At 39.5% G+C, this 14,564-nt stretch overlaps 1 protein-coding gene across 1 annotated transcript; it reads left to right on the forward strand.

Annotated features, from left to right (window-relative positions):
* Positions 1–13,635: 13,635 nt before the first annotated feature.
* Positions 13,636–14,100, forward strand: LOC138869178 (uncharacterized). The gene has a single exon (XM_070146775.1). It carries the CDS (start codon positions 13,636–13,638, stop codon positions 14,098–14,100), a length of 465 nt encoding a protein of 154 aa, XP_070002876.1.
* The last annotated feature ends 464 nt before the right edge of the window (positions 14,101–14,564 follow it).

Here is a 14,564-nt window from a genome sequence, read left to right on the forward strand (position 1 = left end):
TGAATTGGGAAGGAGTGGCAGTAAAAAGAATATTGTAAAAGAAAAAGACAGAGAGGGTGTATGTGGTGATGTGAGGGGAAAAGGGAAAGGAGTGGATGGTTCTTCACCCACTTCTGAATTGCTGTTACCAGTTATTTGTGTGGTTGCACAGGCAACTATGGAAGAAAGTGGCAAGAAGTCAAGGGGAAGTGGTTCAAGTGAGGCTGTTGAAGGGTTGGTTAATCTAACATCATAGGCAGATGAATCTGGTTCATCTATTGAGGAGACCCTAGCAGACCTTCTGAAGAAAGTAGGTGCCAATTATGATCCAAAAAAAAGGAGAACTCTAACACCAAAAGCCCCCAGTGTTACTAAACCTTCCAAGAAATGAAAGGCTTCCTCCCCAATAACTACTGAAACTCCCTTGCCAAAGGGAAGATCCACAAGAAGCAGGGTGAAACAGAGTGAGAGTGAGCTACAAAAGGCTTTGGCTGAAAGTAAGAAAAAGATGGTGGATAAAGGAAAAGGTAAGGTTGCAGAGTCCTTTGAAGTTGTTGATGTTGTGGAGATGGAACAGGTCCATCAGGAGGACCATACAACAATGGAGGTTCAAACTCCCAAGCCCAAAAAGACCAAGACCTCTTCCAAGAAGTCTTCATCTATGTCTAAGGCTTTTGAACCTTCATTGGCCTAGAGGATAAGGTCTGTAGTAAAAAGTAAACAAGTTAGAGTTTCTGAAGATGAGGAATGGAGTGGTGAAGAATAAAGTGAGTCTGATGGTGAACAAGACAAGTTGTCCAAGTTTTGCAAAAGAAATTTTTTGAAGGGAAGATTGCTGAAAGACTTAGTGGAATCAGGAATAGTTCATTTGGTTGATGCCCTAGCTGTTCAGGGCTGGAAGGACATGGTCCTTCAGATGGATGGAAGGTAGGCCAGGAATAAGATCATTGAATTCATGGCAAATGCAGAGGTCAAACATGGTAGAGTCACCAGCCAAGTAAAAGAAGATCAAGTGACCTTTGATGCAGAGAAGTTGGGAGAGATTCTTGACATCCTTGCTGAGGGATATGATGACTGCACCAGGCAAAGATGGCCAAGTCAGGATTCCCCTCCTCTTGCCCTAGAACTTACTAGGAGATTCTATGATGTTGAAGAAGTGAATGAGGCCAAGTTTGTGCACAAGAGTAAAATGAAGCCACATCACAAATTCTTCTTTGAGTTTGTCAACAAGTTCCTACTTCCCAGGCAGGAAAGAAGGCATATTGCTAACTATATGGACTTAGTTCTGATGGAGTGCCTTGAAAGTGGAAGGCAAATCAACTGGCCTGCATTCACCATCAAGCTACTGGACAGGGTTGTCAATGGCTCCAAGGCCCATGCCACCCCCTATGGATTTATTCTGCCTACTGTTCTAGATCGATGCAAGGTATCTCTGAAGAAATGGAAAATGGCCAAAAGCAAGGACTACTTTGGAATTAATACTCTGATTGCTTGTGACTATCTAGTAAACGCCATTCCAATTGAACCTGGTTCATCCAAGAAGACACCTATCAATAATAAAGTTAGGGCTTTAGTTAAGGAAAGTGAGGCCAAGGATGCTGAGATAGCTAGGCTGAAGGCTCTCTTAGCAGAGGTTGAATCTAAGAAGGATGCTCTCAGAACTGATCTTACCAAGGAAAAGGAGAAGAATGATGGGATTCTTCACAATATGCCGAATCTTCTCCAAGCCCAAAACAAACCCTCTAGCTCTCCCAAGCCTTAGGAATTCTAGACTTTATCTCCTGAACCTGTCTAGTACCATCAGTGACTCAGGTTAAGGATTTCTCTTTCTTTTTGCTCATGTTTTGAATAGTTTTTCTTTCTATTTGTGGATTGTGGTAGCAACATATCTTCTATCAATGATATCTACTATTTTTGCTCTTGTTGACTGTTAATATTTCCTTGATAGTTTAAATATGTTTGCTTGTTTACTGATGATTAATCCATAATTGCACTTGTAGTTGCCCCAATGGCCATGAGTACTTATTAAAATCTGGGACTCACACTTTGTTTATGCAACTTTTCGAAGATGCCAAAAGGGGGAAGAGATTGTGCTTTACAAATTCTGAATATGTGATGTTTATAACCTAACTAATCTGGTCCTTGATGATAAGTGAATTTTTCTAAACTTTGTATTGATGAATAAGCTGAGTTCTTACAAGGCCTAAGTGAATGGAAAGCATCGAGTTTGTCATCATCAAAAAGGGGGAATTTGTTAGCCCAAGTAAATGTGAAATTTTAAAGATTGACAAAAGAACTCAGACATGGACCAAGTCCATCTTATGAAGCACAGTCGTGATCGACCCAAACGTGTGAGATGCACGTGATGGAGATAAATCTAACTTATCAGAAGTAATATCTCCTAATCATGATTGAAAAGGTTGCATATTGGATAAGGAGAAAGACTCCTTCCACAAAGATAACATAGTTTAGGAAGAGGATAGAGTTCGAGTATGAGATCAACTAGAACTCTTCCACCATGGAAGAGTAGCATCTGTATCCTAGTCAATCTCTTATTACTAACCCCTTAAATATTAGTGTTATTCTCTTTTACAGGTAATGCACATAAGCAGAAGTTAAACATAAATTGAGAGCAAAATAGCAAGGCAATTTTGCAATCAATTTATGTGTGATTCAAGCATGCAATCCTGAAGCTACTTGAACCAGATAGAAGAACCAGTTCCAAGTGTCTATTTTTTTTATTCTAGTTCAATTGTAGTAGGTGATTTTACATTGTACCTTTCAGCTTATTTAGAAGCAATTGTATTAGGTACTTAGAGTTTTCAAGATAGAGTTAACTTGAAGTTGTCGCAACAGTTGAGGTTGTGTGCCACAACGGGATTAGAGTGAATCCTAGATTTACAAAAGAGTTTTTGTAAATGCAGTTTTTAGCTCAGTGATTTTAGTGGAGAGTTTGGAAAAATCTTACTGGAAGGTAGGTCGTGGTTTTTTCACTTTTGCGCTAGGTGTTTTCCATGTAAAATCTCTGTGTTCTTTATTTTCTGTAATTATTATTCCGCAACAGTAGTAGTTAGAACACAGAAGAACCAAGTTCTTCTATACAAGTTAAGAGAAAATTGGGTACCACACAAATCACCCCTCCCCCCTCTTGTATGGTATTAAAGTCTAAAACATCAAATTCAGAGAATGGTCATTCAGGGATACGCTTCCCTAAAGCAAGCAATATAAGCAAAGATAAGCTTAAGGGACTATGTGTGCCAGTTACACCAAGTGTGACCCTCGTGAGTAAGAAATTTTGTTATCCTTGGTATAAAAGGATTACCGCAAGGCAAGTAAGGGTCATCGATGATATGAAAAGACGCCAAAGATGAAAAAGGTAAAACATATATAGAATAGTGATAATAAGGAAAATTAAGGAAGTGAAGAAGAGAAAAGGGAAAAAGTACAAAACGACGGTGACAAGAAAGTAAGTATTGGTGAGAATGGTGAAGAGAAGGCTAGAGTGATGAGGTTCTCTAAGGCCAAAGTACTGAGAGGCAAAGCAGTACTGCTACCACTTCAAATGGGATGACAGAACTGGTTGACAAGCTGGAGAAACAAGGGTAGAAGAACCTATTTCAAAAACATGACAAGCTTTCCTACCAAGATGAAATTGTGGAGTTATTCATTTATTGTATTGTAATAGAAGCGGTAGGCACAAGCTTAGTAGGAGGAACTGATATTGTGTTTGATGATGTGGAGCTTGGTTTTCTGGGGGTACTTATTATAGTGTATTGTGAGTATGTCAAATGATCCTAACCAGACAGATAAGTAGGGGTTACTCCTTTAAGCATCACTAAGAAGTTCTCAGGAAAGGAAGAAAAGGAGCAGAGAAAGGTGTTTCAGTAGAGAGATGGTCTTATATTATAAGTTTTTATTTGAGTTCGTGCACAAGCTTGTATTGAGCAGATTTGAGAGAAACATGAGGCAAACTCCATTGATATGACCTACGTGGACTTTATGGACAAGAAAGTGTAAATAAATCTGTCTAAGGTGATGATCAATCACATAGCTAGAGTGACAGATATGGCTGAAAGGGGAGCACTCACTCCCTTATGGGTTCTTTTTGTCTGTAGTACGTGCTCACTTTGGAGCCCCTTCAAGAAATGAAAATCAACAAACATGATGGATGGATTTTAGTTGTGAGGATGTTCTGAAAAGTTGTGGTTATGCATATGAGACTGGAGGGGAACCTATTCCTAAGGGTGGTTCTTTTGGAACCGCAGTAACTTTAGAATTTTAGTAATAGGTCCTAGCCTTGCAACAAGTTAAAGATGCAATTTGTAGAGATTGCTAGATTGGGTGCATTGAATACAAGGATGGATGAAGGACCTAACAAGAGAAAGGGAGCAAAATTCTAAGAATCTACTTTCTCCAGTTACACACCTCCAGCCTTCTAGTTTCCAGCCTACCTAATCTTCCCAACCTACCTAGTCTGAATAAAATCCTCAGGTTCCTTAGACCGTGTAACCTTAGCCAGTTTTCATTCAGTAAATATGTTTTTGTGGATTTATAATTGACAATTATAACTTAAATTTTTGGATTGGTGGTGTTGCCTTTAATATTAATGACTGTGTTTTTGCTTCTTGATCCACTTATGCTATGTTATCTCTTCTTTTTGATAGCTAGCACCCTTAGATTGACTATGCTTAATGTACTTTACTTAATATGTTGTGTATCTATAGTGTCCATAAGCTGGATATTGCATAGGTCTTACAGTTTGGTATTGTTTTTGTTAATCTTTTTGATGATGCCTAATAGGAAAATATTAAAATATATACTAAAGTGAATAAATAGTCATATCAAAATGATCGTATGATTTAATGGGGTTCGTAGCAATTTGTTTTCATCATAAAAAAGGGAGAAGTTGTTGAAATTGAATACTGATAACAAACAAACATGTAATTTGATTGAGCAAGTTTGCTACGTTTAAGACCCTAGTTCCACCAGTTGGTTCTTAAACTGCGTCCAACGTGAAATTCTGATGATAGTAGGATTCATTTTCATGCTAGTTGGGATCGTTTTTCAATAATAATAATAATAATAAAATAGTTGGCAGTTGCGTATATTTTTGGAGAATCTTGGCAGATCTTAATATTCAATCAAAGGCCATATTTATAAGGAAGTAAAGTCCTAATGGAAAAAAATAATATCAAGAAGATCTTAATTTCTTTTCTTCTTTAGGTTAGAATATTTTTTAGATTATCTCCTAATTAACCCTAATGATATTGTATGTGCTATATATGTCTAGCATTTGACTTATTGCAGGTTTATGCATCTACACAAAGAGCTTTGAGAAAACATACACGCAAGCAAGAAATTACAAGAGTAAGAGAAAGATAAACCTAAGAATCAAGATCCAACAATTGAGTTATTCTAATTTCAATTGTCTTGATCTTTTAAAAGGTATTTTGAGTTGTAACCTTACTCTGCCGATTCTAGAAGCAATTCAGTAAGGATTGTTTCTGAAAGAGTTTCTTTTTGGATCTAGACTAAGAAATTATTTTAGAGAGAGTAGCTACAATCATCTAGGTTGTAGGTTGTTGAGTAACTAGGTTAGTCTCTTAGGTTATAAAAGAGTTTTGTAACATAAAACTGCTTGTTATTTTTAGTAAAGTTTGTGAGAAAAATTCTAGAGTTAGTCGTGATTTTTACTCCTTTGAGCAAGGAGATTTTTCACATAAAAATTCTCATCTTTTTTTTGCGCCTATTTGTTACTGGAGTTGCAAGAACTAGTTGAAGTACTTGGTTCTAGGTATAATGTGAGAATTTCTGGTATAAAATTTTAATAAGTCGATACACTGTTCACTCATCCTTACCCCTCTAGTGTATAAGTGGTGTACTATTGTAATGACCCGACCGGTCGATTCATGAGTTATAGCCCAGTTTCTTCAATTTCTGCTTCATTATATGTTTCTCAGTTGTATTTCATGGTATCGTGTTGGTTGGTTCTGGTCCGAAGTGGTTTTGGTGTGAAATGTGATACTTATAGCCTGTTTGGCCAAGCTTCTCAAGAGGCCAAAAGTGCTTTTTTTCCCAAAAGCACTTTTTTCCCTAACTTGAGGTGTTTGGCCAAGCTTATTTGGGGAAAAAAAGTTCTTTTGGAAGAAGCAGAAGCAGTTTCAGAGAGGCAGAAAAAAGTAGCTTCTTTCCAAAAGCAAAAGCAGAAGCAGTTTTGGCTTTTCTTCTTACCTGAAATACCCTTAACAAAATATAGTGTATACCAAAATAACCCTTAAACCTAATACTTAGGATATTAATTTATAATATTTCTTCTTATTTATAGGAAAACTTTCTAATATATAGTGACTTCAGGGGTAAATGCTTTTATATTTGTTGAAGGAATTTTAATATATTTAATTTATGTTAAAAGAATTAAGTACTTTTTAATTTTATTTTCATATTTTACTTAAATAAAATGAATTATTTTTTAATTATTGCATGTAATAACAAAAATTTGAGATTATTTATTTACTTATAATATTAATTATTAAGTAAATCTATTCATGTCCTTATTCGTAATTTGACACTTAAAAGCACTTTCTAAAAAGCTTGGCCAAACACAAATTATTTCTCAAAAGTGTTTTCAGACTGATTAGCCAAACACAAACTACTTCTCTCCATTTTGAAAAAAGCACTTCTCAAAATAAGTTGCTTTCTCCAGCTTGGCCAAACAAGCTATTAGTCTCCTATCTAGAAGTTTAACTTGGAAAAGTCAACTAGATGTTGACTTATGTGTAAACGATCTCGGATGTGATTTCTGATAATTTGGTTAGCTCCTTTAGGTAATTTTAGACTTGGGAGCGTGTCCGAAATGTGATTTGGAGGTCCGTGGTAGATTTAGGATTGAATTGGCGAAATTGAAAATTTGGCATTTTTCGGCCGACAATGAAAATTTTGGTATCGGGGCCGGAATGGAATTCCAAAAGTTAGAGTAGGTTTGTAGTGTCATTTTTGATGTGTGTACAAAATTTCAGGTCATTCGGACGAGGTTTGGTAGATTTCGGCATCGTTTGCAGAATTTGGAAATTTAGATGTTCTTAGGCTTGAATCCGAGGGTGATTAGGCATTTTGATGTTGTTTTGAGTAATTCTAAGGTTCGACCAAGCTTAAATGATGTTATGGGATGTGTTGGCATGTTTGGATGAGGTCCTAAGAGCCTCGGGTGTGTTCCAGATGCTCTGCGGAACATTTTTGGACTTGAAAAGTTGGAAGATTTTGCTGGTATTCTGTTGCAGAAGATCCTTCTTCGCGATCGCGTGAGGAGGCTCGCGATCGCGTAGGGAATTTTTTGGAGATTAGTTAAGTTGCTCTTTCCATTCGCATAGAGAGGGATGCGATCACATAAGTTCCTCAGGTGATGCATCACGACCACATGGGCTTATCCTCATTTGCGTAGAGCTAGGTAGACCAAAGCTGGGGCCACGCGTTTGTTCATCGCGAACGCTATACCTACTCCGCGATCACGTAAGAGTGAGAGGAAGAATATCGCGTTCACATGGTATCTAACGCGTTCATGTAGGGTAATGTCAGGAGTCAGCGAATTTGTTCTTCGCGATCACGATGGTGTTTCCGCGATCGCGATTAAGAAAATAACTGGGCTAAATTTTAAAAGTTCAAAATGAGGGTTTGAGTTCATAATTCAAAAATTTAATAGAGAGCTCGGTAGATGGCGATTTTTGACAGAATTTTTCATAGAAATGATTGGCGTAAGTATTCTTCACTTGATTTTGATTAAATTACATGATTGTATCTTGATTTTCATCATCTAAATTGGGAATTGGGGTGTAAAATTGGGGGAAATGAAAGAGAATTGGAGAGTTTGAATTGGGAATTTGAATGGCCATTTGATGTCGGATTTTGATGAATTTGGTATGGGTAGACTCGTGAGTGAATGGGATTTCTAGCTTTGTGATTTTTGTCGGATTTCGAGACCGGGGGGGGGGGCGGATTTGGGAGGACTTCGGGATTTATGCCTAATTTGTTGGGTTTTCTTGTGGAATTCATTCAATTAGTGTATATTGATTGCATCATATTGATTTTAGTTAGATTCGGGATGTTTGGAGGCCTATTCTAGTGGCAAGGGCATTGAGGAGTAGGGATTTGAGAAAACATACACGCAAGCAAAAAATTACAAGAGTAAGAGAAAGATAAACCTAAGAACCAAGTTCCAACAATTGATTTATTCTAGTTTCAATTGTCTTGATCTTTTAAAAGGTATTTTGAGTTGTAACCTTACTTTGCCGATTCTAGAAGCAATTCAGTAAGGATTGTTTCTGAGAAAGTTTCTTTTTAGATCTAGACTAAGAAATTATTTTAGAGAGAGTAGCTGCAATCATCTAGGTTGTAGGTTGTTGAGTAACTAGGTTAGTCTCTTAGGTTATAAAAGAGTTTTGTAACATAAAACTGCTTGTTATTTTTAGTAAAGTTTGTGAGAAAAATTCTAGAGTTAGTCGTGATTTTTACTCCTTTGAGCAAGGAGATTTTTCACATAAAAATTCTCATCTTTTTTTTTCGCGCCTATTTGTTACTGGAGTTGCAGAACTAGTTGAATAACTTGGTTCTAGGTATAATGTGAGAATTTATGGTATAAAATTTTTATAAGTCGATACACTGTTCACTCATCCTTACCCCTCTAGTGTATAATTGGTGTACTATTGTAACGACCCGACCGGTCGATTCATGAGTTATAGCTCCGTTTCTCCAATTTCTGCTTCATTATATGTTTCTCAGTTGTATTTCATGGTATCGTGTTGGTTGGTTCTGGTCTGAAGTGGTTTTGGTGTGAAATGTGATACTTAGTCTCCTATCTAGAAGTTTAACTTGGAAATGTTAACAAGATGTTGACTTATGTATAAGCGACCTCGGATGTGATTTCTGATGATTCGGTTAGCTCCGTTAGGTAATTTTGGACTTGGGTGCGTGTCCGAAATGTGATTTGGAGGTCCGTGGTAGATTTAGGCTTGAATTGGCGAAATTGGAAATTTGGCATTTTTCGGTCCGCAATGAAAATTTTGGTATCAGGGCCAGAATGGAATTCCGAAAGTTGGAGTAGGTTTGTAGTATCATTTTTGATTTGTGTACAAAATTTCAGGTCATTCGGACGAGGTTTGGTAGATTTTGGCATCGTTTGCGGAATTTGGAAATTTAGATGTTCTTAGGCTTGAATCCGAGGGTGATTAGGTGTTTTGATGTTGTTTTGAGTAATTCGAAGGTTCGACCAAGTTTAAATTATGTTATGGGATGTGTTGTCATGTTTGGTTGATGTCCCAAGGGCCTCGGGTGTGTTCCAGATGCTCAACGGGACATTTTTGAACTTGAAAAGTTGGCAGATTTTGCTGGTATTCTGTTGCAGAAGATCCTTCTTCACGATCGCGTGAGGAGGCTCGCGATCGCATAGGGAATTTTTTGGAGATCAGTTAAGTTGCTCTTCGCATTCGCATAGAGAGGGATGCGATCGCGTATCCTCAGGTGATGCATCACAACCACATGGGCTTATCCGCGTTTGCGTAGAGTTAAGTAGACCAAAGCTGGGGCCACACATTTGTTCATCGCGAACGCTATACCTGCTTCGCAATCACATAAGATTGAGAGGAAGAACATTGCGTTTGCATGGTATCTAACGCGTTCATGTAGGGTAAAATCAGGAGTCAGCGAAGTTGTTCTTCGCGATCACAATGGTGTTCCCGCGATCGCGATTAAGAAAATAACTGGGCTGAATTTTAAAAGTTCAAAATGAGGGTTTGAGTTCATAATTCTAAAATTCAATAGAGAGCTCGGTAGATGGCGATTTTTGACAGAATTTTTCATAAAAATGATTGGCGTAAGTGTTCTTCACTTGATTTTGATTTCATGATTGTATCTTGATTTTCATCATCTAAATTGGGAATTGGGGTGTAAAATTGGGGGAAATGAAAGAGAATTGGAGAGTTTGAATTGGGGATTTGAATGACCATTTGATGTCGGATTTTGATGAATTTGGTATGGGTAGACTCGTGAGTGAATGAGATTTCTAGATTTATGATTTTTGTCGGATTCCGAGATGGGGGGCCGGATTTGGGAGGATTTCGGGATTTGTGCCTAATTTGTTGGGTTTTCTTTTGGAATTCATTCAATTAGTGTATATTGATTGCATCGTATTGATTTTAGTTAGATTCGGGATGTTTGAAGGCCGATTCTAGTGGCAAGGGCATTGAGGAGTAGAGTTTTGATCGGTTTGAGATAAGTAATGATTGTAAATCTTGTCCTGAAGGTATGAAACCCCGGATTTCACATCGTTTCACTATAGTGAGGTGACGCACATGCTAGGTGAAAAGCTTGTGGGCATACACCGTTGGGGATTGTGACTTGGTCCATCTCGTAGCAACTATGAAGTTGTGTATTTGACTGAAAAGTATTTGATACTTATGTCTTTTAGAAAGAACTGCTATAAATTGGGCTAAACGCCATATTTGGGCCTTGTGCCGAAGCTGTTTGGACGTTAGAGGTATTTCTTATTATCCTCTTATTTTTTTCATTTAAGATCTATACTTAGTCATGCTATGTTTACTGATTTCATTACTCAATCTTTATTACTCCGTTTTAATGCATAAAATGATTTTTTAGGTTGAGCACCCTATTTTACTGATAGCCCAAGTGGCTTGAGAGTTTTCTGACTGAGTGAGGATGATGGCTTGTGTTGTGAGGATATTATAGGATCGGGCTGCGCGCCGCAACATGATGTTACTAATTTATGATTATGAGAGGCTGATGGCCTGATTGATTTATGCCACGAGGTGGCTTGTTATAGCGCTTGGGCTGTAGGAGCCCCTCCGGAGTCTGCACACCCCCAGTGAGTGCGGGAACCCTGAGTGAGTGATATGATGTTTTCCCCGAGTGGCAATTCTTGATTCATGTTGTGCCCGATGGGTTGTTCACTAGAGACTGTGAGGTTTGCCCGAGGGGGTGATTTTGAGTGATGTTATGCCCGAGGGGCAGTTAATGATTCATGTTGCCCGAGGGGTTGTTTATGATTTTCATCACTTTTACTCTAAATTTCATTGAGCCTTTGTCGAAACTGTTGAAAAACATCTTCAAATGATTTTTACCAAAAATTGGATTTTAAACGAGATGATTTGACTCATATACTAATTTGAAAGCATGTTGTACTTACTGAGATTCCATGATGTAGATTTTATGTGTTTCCTACTGCTCAGTCTTTATTTACCTTTATTACTTACTGAGTTGGTGTACTTGCATTACTCCCTACACCTTGTGTGCAAATCTAAGGGTTGCTGGACGTGCTAGCGAGTGTTGATTTTCATGCGTCGTGGATATTTTGGAGTTGGAAAGGTAGCTGCATGGCGATCGCAACCTTGCTCTTCTCTCTCCTATCTTCCTATAGATATTATTAGATGATTTCCAAACTGTATTAGTCTTAGAATTTCAGACAGTTTTTAGTAGATGCTCATGACTTGTGACACCCCGATGTCGGGCTTTTCTTTCTACACTTTGTTATTCAGACTTATATTATGAAGTTTTATTAATTAATAGCTTAAATACATCTTCATTTTGGATTATCAGGTTGTTTTGGTAAAAGAGTCGGCTTTCCTAGTTCCACGTTAGGTGCCATCACGACATGGTAGATTTGGGTCATGACAAGTTGGTATCACAGCCTAGGTTACATAAGTCTCACAGGCCATGAGCGGGTTTAGAAGAGTCTTGCGGATCGGTAAGGAGATGTTTGTACTTATCTTTGAGAGGCTGCGGAACCTTTAGGAAAACTTCATATTCTTGAATTCTTGTCATGCGAATCTATTGATTCTGGTAACTAAATTTCTGTTATTCTATTCTCTTATAGATGTTAAGGACACGTGCTACCGGTCAGGACGGACAACCACCAGTACCACTAGTTGGGGTCGCGAGAGGCCGAGGTCATGGTCGAGGCCGTGGTAGGGGCAGGGGTGTAGCCCGCATAGTAGCTAGGGCAGTACCTGCAAATACACTAGCTGCCCCAGTTCATGATCAGGTCCCAGTTGTGGACGCTCTACCAGGACCAGCTCAGACACCGGCAGTGCCTATTGTTATTCCGAGTCTTCAGGAGACCTTAGCTCAGATCTTGACTGTGTGTACTAGTCTTGCTCAAGCGGTTGCTATTTCTACTACAACAGCTACTTCCCAGGCCGGGGGAGGCATTTAGACTCCCACCGCCCCGTACAGCGAAGCAGGTTGTTTAGGGACTGCAAACACCGGAGGCACCATCAGCCCAACTGGTTGCACCTACTCAGGATTATGTGGTACCAGTCATGCCTAATGACGAGCAACGTAGATTGGAGAGGTTTGGTAGACTTCAGCCTCCGACTTTCAGTGGTATAGAGGGCAAGGATGCATAGGGTTTCTTGGACAAGTGTCAGAGGATTCTTCGTATAGCGGGTATTCTTAAGACTAGTGGGGTCTCATTCACTACCTTCCATTTCTCTAGTGCTGCCTTTACTTGGTGGGAGGCTTATGAGAGGCGTAGGCCTGTTGGTGTAGCACACCTTACTTGGCAGCAATTCTTTGTTTTCTTTCTGGAGAAGTATGTACCACGGTCCCGCAAAGAGGAGTTGCGTAGGCAGTTCGAGCAGTTGCATCAGGATGATAAGACTGTGACACAGTACGAGATGAGGTTCTCTGAGTTAGCCCGTCATGCTATCTGGTTGGTTCCCGCAGATAGGGAGAGGATCGGGAGGTTCATTGATGGACTCTTTTATCAGTTATAGATTCTTATAAGCAGAGAGAGGGCATCTGGTGCTTCTTTTGAGGAGGTTGTTGACATTGCTCGAGACATAGAGTCGATTCACCATCAGGAGCGAGTAGAGAGGGAGGCCAAAAGGCCTCGTGGATCTAGTAGTTTTGGGGGTGCTCCTCATGGGGTCAGTTTCAGCATGGCAGAGTCCGTCCATTCAGATATTCTCAGTTAGCTCACCCAGTTCATCGTGGGGCATTATCGGGCCATGGTTCTCACAGTTCTCATCAGGGTCATTTATCACTTAGTGCTCTCCCAGCCCAGAGTTCGTCTTGTGCTCTATCAATCTTGGGCTCCTCCATACCAGGTTCTTCTACTAGTCATCTCGGTGTTGGGGGTTCCCTTCTGTCCCCGTATCTAGCACCAGGGGGTAGTTTTGAGTGTAGGGAGTTAGGGCATATGTGAAGGTAGTGTCCTTATCATCATGGGGATTCGCCTCAGCAAAGGAGTCGGCCATCGACTTCAGCACCAGTTACTTTACCACCCGCCAGTCAGCTAGGGTTGGAGGACAGTTAGCTAGGGGTTACCTCAGAAGGGAAGGTCGATCAGGTGTTGGTCAGGTCCGTTTCTATACATGCCCAGCCAGACCAGATGCTATTGGTTTAGATGCTTTGATCACATGTATTATCTCAGTTTGCCATAGGTATGCCTCTGTATTATTTGATCATGGTTCCATTTTTTCATATGTGTCATCATTTTGCTCATTATTTGGATACGCCTCGTGAGTCTCTTGTTTCATCTATTCATGTATCTACTCCGGTGGGCGATACTGCTATAATGGATCGTATGATCGATCATGTATGGTGACTATTGGGGGTTTGGAGACCTGAGTGGACCTTTTGTTGCTTAATATGGTTAATTTTGATGTGATATTGGGTATGGATTGGTTATCACTGTGTCATGCTATTCTGGACTATCACGCTAAGACGATGACATTGGCTATTTTGGAGATGCCATGGATTGAGTGGCGAGGTTCGACGGATTATGTCCTCAGTAGGGTTATTTCATTCTTGAAGGCCCAGTGGATAGTTGGGAAGGGTTGTCTTTCTTATTTAGCCTTTGTGAGGGATGTCAGTGCAGAGACTCCAACAATTAATTCAGTTCCGGTGGTGAGGGACTTTCTGGATGTATTTTCTGCAGACATGTCGGGCATGCCACCAGACAAGGATATTGATTTTGTTATTGATTTAGTGACAGGCACTAAGCCCATTTCTATTCTACCGTATCTTATGGCAACGGAGGAGTTAAAGGAGTTGAAGGAGACACTTCAGGAACTTCTTGATAAGGGTTTTATTCGGCCTAGTGTGTCACCTTAGGGCGTGCATGTCCTATTTGTGAAGAAGAAGGATGACACTATGAGAATGTGTATTGACTTCAGGCATTTGAACATAGTCACGATAATGAACAAGTATCCTTTGCCTTGTATTGATGATTTATTTGACCAGCTTCAGGGAGAGAGAGTGTTCTCCAAGATTGATCTTAGGTCAAGGTATCACCAGTTGAAGATTAGGGACTCGAACATTCTTAAGACAGGTTTCAAGACCCAATAGGGTCATTATGAGTTCCTTGTGATGTCTTTTGGGCTGACCAATGCCCCAATAGTGTTCATGCATTTGATGAACAACGTGTTTCAGCCTTATCTCGACTTGTTTGTTATTGTTTTTATTGATGATATTCTGGTGTATTCACACAGTTAGGAGGAGCACGCGGAGCATTTGAGAGTTGTATTGCAGTAGTTGAGGGATGAGAAGCTTTATGCAAAGTTCTCCAAGTGTGAGTT

This window comes from Nicotiana sylvestris, chromosome 5 (assembly GCF_000393655.2).
Source record: "Nicotiana sylvestris chromosome 5, ASM39365v2, whole genome shotgun sequence".
NCBI lineage: Eukaryota > Viridiplantae > Streptophyta > Magnoliopsida > Solanales > Solanaceae > Nicotiana > Nicotiana sylvestris.

What these genes read in the sequence shown, in the direction of transcription:
- LOC138869178 (XM_070146775.1), top strand. Translation starts at nt 13,636, where the DNA reads ATGGTTAATTTTGATGTGATATTGGGTATGGATTGGTTATCACTGTGT.